At 28.9% G+C, this 9,691-nt stretch overlaps 1 protein-coding gene across 3 annotated transcripts in view; it reads right to left on the bottom strand.

The window, feature by feature from the left end:
* Positions 1-260: 260 nt before the first annotated feature.
* Positions 261-9,691, bottom strand: part of LOC107439613 (nucleosome assembly protein 1-like 4) — a 28,294-nt gene continuing 18,863 nt past the window's right edge. For all 3 annotated transcript variants that reach the window (XM_071182142.2, XM_071182143.2, XM_016052269.5), the window contains exons 7-14: positions 9,613-9,683; positions 9,464-9,529; positions 9,248-9,387; positions 8,074-8,219; positions 6,810-6,832; positions 4,313-4,429; positions 1,367-1,459; positions 261-432 (exon numbers count right to left, since the gene is read on the bottom strand). In XM_071182142.2, coding sequence (XP_071038243.1) covers positions 358-432; positions 1,367-1,459; positions 4,313-4,429; positions 6,810-6,832; positions 8,074-8,219; positions 9,248-9,387; positions 9,464-9,529; positions 9,613-9,683 — 731 coding nt within the window. In that variant the 3' untranslated portion in view covers positions 261-357. The remainder of the gene's footprint in view (positions 433-1,366; positions 1,460-4,312; positions 4,430-6,809; positions 6,833-8,073; positions 8,220-9,247; positions 9,388-9,463; positions 9,530-9,612; positions 9,684-9,691) is intronic.

The following is a 9,691-nucleotide window of genomic DNA, read 5'->3' as shown; positions in this document are numbered from 1 at the left end:
GACAAAGTTCTTAGTTTTAAATGCCAAATAGTAAAAATATATAACTCGAGTTTCTACTAACTCTTCAATAACATTTAACTTTTTCCAATAATAAATAACCTTGAAGTAATTCAAAAACAGAAAAGTCAGTTTTACTTCCTTAAAAATTTCCTATTTGAGGGCGACTTTCGAAAATCATAAATACGGACTAATAACGAAAACTTTCTCCAGAACTGATCTTATGCTACAAGTTTGTTTAGTGAAAGAAAAGAATGCAAGAATTGTAAAAAACCAACTTTATTAACACAGTGCAACTCTTATAAGCTTAGCTTTGGAACGGGTAATTATATATGGCATGAAAAAACATTTTTATATTCTTTACTGCTGTTTACATTCAGATGGTACAGGAGCCTGCCCCTGAGAATTTTGCTGGCCTCTAGATTTCTTTCGATTCTAGAAAGAAAGAATGCAAATAAATATTTAAAGTAGTAACATAACAGAATTACACAAGTCAAAACAGCCTAACATTCTAAATATATAAGAGGTGGCCATCAACTTCTGACTGAAAATCTGGGGTAGTCTGTTAGCAATGGAAATATGAGTAAAACCATTATAACAGGGAAGATTCAAATTAGAAGAGAGTCTTATTGAAAGTGACATCCTTTAACATAACCAGTATATAATTTAACCGTATCACAATAAGCACCAGCAGTTTTATCAACAATTGATTTAGCAAATATGTAAATAGTGTAAAAATCCATGCATCGTAATATTGTGTTAAAAATTGGGTCTTTTATAATCATGCAGAATTTTGTAGCAATAAGCGTTGAAAAGGCGATCGAGAAAAACGAGATCTGTGCAAATTGAGCGCATTAAAAAGTGATGACTCAAATTTGCAATTCAAAATTTTACATTTTTTATTTTTTAAAGAAAAAAAGTCATTGTGTTCAGAAGCCACGGGTTTTCAACCACATTTATGCTTTAAAAAATTTTTAAAAAACACTAGGAGCACAGAAAAGTCTGCTAATAGTCTCCTTTTCCTGAAAATATTTGCTTTTTTAGACTTATCAGGCAAAAAAAAAAGTAGTCTTAGTCAGCTCGGGCTGAAAATAGTTGCAAATACTTGCATTTTTGTCAGCTAGCAATCCTGAAAATAGCAGAAAAATGTTTCATGGCTGAGGTGATATTTTAAAGATGACAAACTCTGAAAATTTTGGATTTCAATACATCTAGACCTGTGACACTGTTTTGAAACTCAAGTCTTTGTTTAATAATGTACAGCAGTAACATCTAGCCGACAGTCACTTAAAAAAAAAAATTTAAAAAAAGAAAAGAGAAATTCCCAGAAACAGTGATATCATTTAAACATAAGAGAAATGGAACATACCAGGCACTGATTATCATTTTCTTCATCCTCTTCATCTTCCTCATCTTCATCCTCATCATAGTCTTCATCTTCGTCATCTTCTTCCTCATCATACTAAGATTATACAAAAAGAAATATTTTTAACAGAAAACATATTTTTATATTTAAAAAAAACTAATCTAAAAAAACATCCTGCTAAGTTTATTTTTTAATCATTATATGGTATGAAGCACATGTCAGCAGGGTGATAATGATTGACAATTTAAACACAAAGATTTGACAAAACCTAAAAACATATCTGTATGGCAACATATTTTAATAATATTACTGTCAAAGAAAAGCAATACATAAAAATTATCTAGCTTTTGAAAATTTAGAGCTTATTTTTGAAAAAGACTCAATAAGATGAAATTTTGTATGTAAAAAAAAATTAATGATGGCAGTTCAGTTTTCAGACTCGCAATCACTCAAATACAGATACCCAGGGTTCCCACTCAATTTCAGAAAGAAAAAATATTCCCTGTTCTTACCAGGTCAATTTCAATGATAATTGGGACCATATTTTATCTATACAGTGTGATTTTTCATCAGAAAACTTAGATTCTTCTACTTGTAATGCCATATACAGGGGTAATTGTGAGCCCAAGTCAAAATTCCGGAAAATTTCTTGAGTCAAAAAAAGAAAAGGAAAAAAAAACCCAACTTCAATTGAAAAATTAGAAAAAAATTTAAGGCTTTTTATCCTTTTTCCCAATATTTCTTGGTTTACTTAAAATAGGTTTAAAAACTTCACACATTCCTATACCATTTACACATACCTATGATGACCTGGCGAAGTAATTAAAATTTACAAATATGTCTTTATTTCTTGAGTTTACGATTATAACAACTATTTACTGATAAAAAAAATGAATATTAATCATGAATATAAGCCTATAAAGTATCTCTCTGCCTCTCCCTTACAAACAAATAAAATAAACTGTTTTTAAGTTCCACCTTTAAGAATGTGACTATGTGATCAATGATTTTTTTTTAAACGTCTGGACCTTCGATCTCCGGAAACTTCCGGATCACCGTTAGCAAAAAATCCGGAGCATAATCAGCCCGGCATGTATTAGATTTTCTGTGCAAAAAAAAATCAGAGACTGTGGGTGGAAACATTTCAGTTTGATTAGAATGTGAAATTTTTATAACAAATAATTGTAATAGATGTTAGAATTATTTAACTTAAATCTGAATAACCGACTAGTTATTTTCCAGGTATGATATAGAAAATTTCCGGGTTTTTGTAAAAAAAAAGACTGCAACTTTCACTGATTTTTAGAATTAAAAAATTTTTTCTGACATTTCCAGGTTTCCCCTGATCCATGGGAACCCTGGACACAACTGAAATAAAACATAGTTTAAACGTAAAATAAAATGTATAACTAAGTTTTCCAATAAAAAAATAAGCACCCTCGAAGCACTTTTTTCAATTAAAAAAAATTATAATTAAGAAGTCAGAGATAGAAAATATCTCTTGCAAAATGCATCTGACACGTAAAATAATATCATGATTTTTGTTTAGTTCTTAGCAATAATCTGCATGACAAAGAAAACACTTCGAAACTTCTTTTTATAAATACTACTCATTCTGAGTTCACAGAAAGATCAGTTAATGCAGCAACCCTGAGAATTAATCAGAATTTTATACAATAAAACCTGTACCTAGTGGTCGAGACTAGTGTTTAAATACCAATACTAGCACTAGTTTCTAGATCAAATTATCTTGGCTGCCTGCAAAGCTGTAAGTCTCATTCAAAGATAGACAGCGATTTAACACAGCCTTTATATTATTAAAATGCAATTTTAACATTTAATTAGAATTTGGGAACTAAACAAATAGATAGCACTGTCAAAAGTAAAATTATAAAGCATTAAAAGTTTACCTTAAAATGTAACCAGTGGTCGAGACTAGTGTTGAAGTGTTAACACTAGCACTAGTTTCTGGATCTCATTTAATTTTGGCTGCCTGCAAAGCTGTAAATCTTAGCAAAGATAAACAGCGATTTAACACAGCCTTTTTAAAAAGAATTTTTACATGATCTCCGAAATAAAAGTCCCTGAATTGTCTAGGAAAACGCCAGTAAGATTCAACCACATTTTAAAATAAACTAATATTTCATAGATTTATTTAAAAACAAAACTTTTGTTTTGCTCTACTACTTTTATAGCTATTTTATCTTTTTTTAAGTCATATTATAAAATGACTTTCAATTTGTTAATAAGACAATAAGATTTTAAGATAAGACAATAAGTTTACAGGGAGAAAGAATCTGGAAAACGACATAGTCTGTATGAATCTTTGAAACTTTAAATATCATGTTATAGCGACATTGAAAGAGAATCAATTCTATGTGATGTTGAGTTTTTTGCATTTTAAAATACATATAAAAATCTTAAATTATATGTAACCGTTAAAGTGTATACTAGAGTTATTCCTTAGAATAACTAGCTATTTCATGAAGTAACTGGACAAGTCAGTTAAAGTATATAATCGATAAAAGTCTCATATTCCTAGTTATTCTATGAAATAACTATTGATAAACCGTGAAAGTGAAAAATAAATTTTATTCCTATTGCAGATTAATTATAAAAAAGCAGATTATATAATTTAATATAAATATTAATTTATCAAAACATCACCTAAAAGCAACGGAATGAAGCGTACACCTAAGTCATTGTAAAACAGCTATAATCGGTTCAAAACTGACTAAAAGCAGCTCAAATTTTTTTCCAATTACTTATTTACGATCCAGTATTCATGCTTTAACAATCAAGTAATTGCTACTATATTAGAATACCTAATTCAGAACTATCTTGGCACATACATAACTCCTCCCACAAAGCATATAACACTAGAAGTTAACTTACAAGAAACAAATATGAACAGAGAACTTTTAAATATAAATCTAAATAACCACTTACATCATCATCTACCATGTTTTCACCAGTGAAGAATAAAACTGCATGAGGTATTACTCTGTCCTTAAGGAGATTTCCTACTTCAAAATCATTATTAAGGATATTTTGAGTTTCTTCATCCTACATGGAAAAAAATTTATATATTTACTAGAGCAACTAAGCAGTTGTATGAAATAAGGATGCTTTGAGAAAAATACTACTGCCATTTACTTTTAGAAGCTTATATATAACAGGGGTCTACCAAGATTTTGGAAAGATTCTGTCTGGGTAAAATCTAAACCTAATTTTGCATTATATCAGGTTCTTTCTAATGAAGTCTTACTTGAAGAAAATCTCTTAAACTTAAAAAATTAAAAAAAATTTTCACACATCACTGCACAATGACAAATTTTGAGCTTTTTCTTTAATATAATTATTCTGCTCATTGATAGTCATGGCAATTAAATAAAATTTAGAATAAAAGTAAAGTCCTGGATCTATAAGTCAAAAAAATACTAGTACATACATGGAATTGAGATAATTTCTATTGCTTATACATAGGAGTTTCTCTCATAGATTTGGCCTACTTTGAAGACAAATAAATGTGTTTTGATTATCTTAGTGATCATACTTCAATATAACCATTATTAACATAAATTAGTCAACATTTTGAATTACAAAGTATTAGGAAATACTTCAAATGTTTAGCTTTTTCCTTGTGAAATTAACAATATGCAGGGTGCATAGCCAGATTTTTCAACAAAAAATAAGCACCTTTTAAGTACTTTTCAAGTACTCAGAAAATATTTTTAAGCCCTTTCCAAAAAAATTTTTTTTAATTAGGATCTGTGCAGTACAAGCAAACATTTTTTCTATCATTTAAAGTTTTTAATTTATATACATAAAATCAATAACACTTTCAAAATCTTTACATAATCATGATAAAATAACTAGTTTCTGATAAATATTGCAGAGAAAAATTGTGAAAATCATCCATTTTTCGTTATTTAGAAAGACAATTGACAAGGCAGAGAAAAAATCTCTTTTTAAAAAGTTAGAAAATGAAGCAATTTTTAAAAACCAAAATAAAAAACTTAAAGGGCTTTTAAAAAGCGTAAAGCAAAAATAAGCACATTTGTTAAGCACATAAGCACTTATTAAAAACACATCGTACCCTGATACAGTCGGACCCCGCTATAGTGAACCTGGGAAACAGTGAACACTCGGATGTAGTGAACTTTTTTAGCGGTCCCGTCCGTATTCCTATTTAAATAATGTTATTTTTAACGCTTATAGTGAACAGCTTAGAACTTGGAAACTCTGTTATAGTGGACTCAAATTTCATTTCTTTAAATATCTTTTTCAGTCCTCCATCTTTAAACTTGTAGGTGTTGGGACTGAAAATGAATGCATTCCTATAAAATGTGTCATATTACTCTCCTTTATGCTTATCACTTCTAACTATACTGTAATAAATGTCAAACAGATCATTTATCTTATACTCCCCCCTCCCTGACAAGCCTCCCTATATCTCTTTTCCCCAAACTTGCTAAACAACTAGTTAACTTGGCCACCTGCTGAATTTTTGGAATTTTCTTATCTGTTCAAACCATATTCTTTACAAATCACCCCTTGACAATCAAGAAGGGGAACAATTTAACTCATTCTACAGATGCTCTCTTCATATTCTTACATTATCTATTTGAGTCAAGATTTTTATTTCAAAAGCAGTGAAAATGGCAAATTCTCTTAAGAGAACAGCGTTTTCGATAGAGGACAAAGTTAAAATTGTAAAGCGTATTGATGATGGAACTAATCAATCGACACTGTGTAAGGAATTTTGCTTGTCAAAATCTACAGTTTCAAACATTTGGAAAAATCGAAGTGCAATTCTTGCGCCATACGACAAAAACATGGTTTCATCGAAAAAACTGAGTGGAGCTCAAAGAGAAAACGTAGGAGATGCTTTGTTAAGATGGTTCGAAATCTTGTTCAAAATGTAAAAATCTTGCATTCTTTGCACATTGTAGATGTAGATTCTTTGCACATTGTAGAAAATTGATGAACTCAATTTAAAATCAAATTGTGTTCAATCAAAAATCACAAATTTTTTTCATAAAAAGTGAAAATAAAACTAATATTTAGCGACGTAATTACTTTTTCCATCAATTTTTGCTTTATTATCTGTTAATTAGTTAATAATTTTTTAAATAACTTATGCAAAATTGCAAAGCCAATTTTCAATCATTCAACTGTCTTATGCAAAAAATATTCTTCAAAAATTTTGGATATAGTGAACCATCGGTTATAGTGGACACATTACTGAGTCCGCAGACGGTTCACTATAGCGGGGTTCGACTGTATAATGCATTAATGTAAGTTATTTACAAACATTAACAGAACATTAAAAGTTTTTAAGCCTGTCTCAAATAACTACAACATAACATTTCATTATGATTCACATTATAAGTACTGAACATAAAAAAAGTTAGCCTAACAGTTAATTATTTGATAAACTTACCATTTCTTCAATGTTTTCAGTAACTGAAAAAAAAGGATAATTCATTAATATTGTATTGAGAAATTTATACAAACAAATACACTAAATAATAAGTATGAGGGGTGCAAATTGTATCCGATCGCGATATTGGATTTTAAAACAGCAACACAAATTGCGACATTGAATTTTAAATCTCGCAAATACGAATCACAATAGGTAAATTCTATCCAAAATCTATTTTTGATATTACAATAACGTGAATACATAACGCAATGTTGGATTTTAAAAATGTGTGAGTACGAATCGTGATATCAGGTCTTAAAACTAAAAAAAGAATGCAAAAGCACACTACGTCACTTGCAGGTATCCCATGGTAGAGTTAGTTCAATAAAATCATACAAAAAATTTATTTTAGTGGTAGGTTAGTGTAATTAAAGTTCTCCTAGAAAGCATGGTTAAGAAACCAAAAAGGGTTCATACAGAGATCAGAAACAGAAATCCAAGGAGTCCAAAATTTTAAGGACTTATTAAAAATTTTAAAACTTTATTTGTTAACTGTTTAGTTTAGTTTAGAAAGATAACTAAACAGTTTTTTTTAAAATTAAAAAGCAGTTATTATAAAGAACTTGGAAAAATTTATATTTTGCATAAGATATTTATTTTTAGCCCTTTTGAAATAAATTTTGACTTTGTCAAACTTCATCAAGAAAAATAAAGTTATAATTTACCACATAAATACGCTTTCCAGCTTCAAATATTTTAAAAAATCCTGTTGGAGTGCATAGTACAGATGTTAAAGATTTACATAAAAACCTTCTTATCTTATATTTTTAAATTTGAATACATAAGAAAAATCTAAGGCATTTTGTATAACAAAAAAAAAGTAATTTATTAATTAAGTTTGCTTGTTACATGTAAAATTAAAATTATTTGCTATTATTTTTTTTCTTCTAACTCTTGCAATTCAATTTTTTTTTAAAAAGTTTTTCTTAAACTATTATATTTTGACAGCTAAGTCATATTTAGTTTCCCTGCTTGGACAGCAGATTCATCAGCGAACTTAGAAAGTTCATCGATGCGACGCAATAATCTAAGGAGTTCCTAAGGACTAATTTGAAATCTAAATAGTTCCAAGTACTCCTTGGAGACTTATTTACAAGGAGTTTCTTGGGAGTATAAGGAGTCTGTACGCACCCTGATAATGCATGGTTAAGAAAGATGAACTATTCAAGTGGCATTGCGATAAAAATATTAGACACTATCTACATTTAAAATTATATCTTACCTGCAGGAGGACTGAAGAAGTTAAAAAAGGACACATTCTGAACGGTTTTAGTTACAGTTCTAACAGCACCTCTGGCCTTGTGCTTTTGCTTCTTTTTTATTGTCTTAACAGTGACATTTTTACCTTTCTTCCAGTCAATTGTGCAACTACAAAATAAATAAGACTTTTCTTACAGCAGGCTTAATTAAAACACTTCAACATAAAAACAATAACAAGAAAAATTGTACCTACTATAAATTTAAACTTTAAGGAAAGAGAAAAAAAACCTACGTTGTAATTAGTTATAACTAACTATGAAAATCTTATAAAACAGAATACGAACTTCTAATTTCTATCTCTCACTATTTCATAACTGGCAATTTATTCCTCATCTGCAGTTAATGGTTTTAACAATGGAAACACTCAATTATTCATCATAAAAAGTTAGCAAAAATTACTAGTAAAATATTTGATAGTTTTGTATAAATATAAGTAAATATAGTTTTGTATAAGTTTTTCCCAAGTACTTTAGCAGGAAAAAATATTTAAAAAAAACTAAATTACATTTTCGAAACACCATTATATGACTTTAGACAAAAATTGTACAACACCCAGCAATAGTTTGAATAATAAAATGTGTGCAAAATTGGGAAGTTAATTTTAATTAACCCTTAGAATCAGAATTATTTAAATATATTTTTCATACTCTTGCATCAATTTAGGTCAAAATAAATTAATATATTTAGCATTTAAATAACTGATGGTAATGAAATACAGCAGGAAACATTGTTATCTTTCTCTGCGTTAAAAGTTATATCTTCTAAACATGGCTTATTTCCAATCAATTTTTCCAATTTGCAACTGTTTAAATCTAAAAGATACAATAATTCAACATTGAAATTTCTCTAATTTACAAAATCTATTCTACATAAATTATTAAATATGAACGAGAAAAAAACAAACTATTTTAGATTTTAGTATAAATATAATCCAAGTTATCCAACAGAATTTTTATAGTAACTATTAGACTGCTTATTATAATTAAAAAATTGACAAAATTTTTATGCTTCTAATTAGAGCATAAAAAAATAAAAGGGTTACTGGTGTCCAAAGAGATATCTGCTGTCACATCAGGAGACTAATTTTGTCACCACCAGATTAAAAAAAGAAAGTGACAAATCTAAAAGGCCCATACCCTTTAGCTTTGACTATTTCAGGTCCTTCAAATGAAAATACATCTGCTGGATCAGGAACACATTTCAATCCATATTCCTTAGTTAAGACAGAATTTGTGAAGTACTCGTTTGGCTCAAAATGAAATTCCAAGGTGAAACTCTATAAATAAAAAAACACTTTTAAAATTCTAAATCTTCAGTTTTCACAAAAATGGGAGAACATTTGCCCAACTTACCATAGGATCGGCAAATGTGGTAGCCTTGACATCGATCAAGTGTTTAAGGATGGGTTCATCATATTCCTGTTTCAAAGAAAAATCATTAACATTTGAAACTGAACTTAAGATAAAATGAGTGAAAGCTTAACTAAAATACAATAAAATACCTCTATCATTTCTTGAATAGATGGAGCATTTTTGAAAGCAGTCAACCAAAATTCAGGAAGGCCTTTTACTTCTGAAAAA

Source organism: Parasteatoda tepidariorum, chromosome 4 (genome assembly GCF_982258835.1).
Source record: "Parasteatoda tepidariorum strain Cologne lab strain chromosome 4, Ptep-v5.0, whole genome shotgun sequence".
NCBI classification, from domain to species: Eukaryota; Metazoa; Arthropoda; class Arachnida; order Araneae; family Theridiidae; genus Parasteatoda; species Parasteatoda tepidariorum.
Note: the sequence above shows the minus strand (reverse complement) of the source record. Positions and strands in the feature narration are given on the sequence as shown.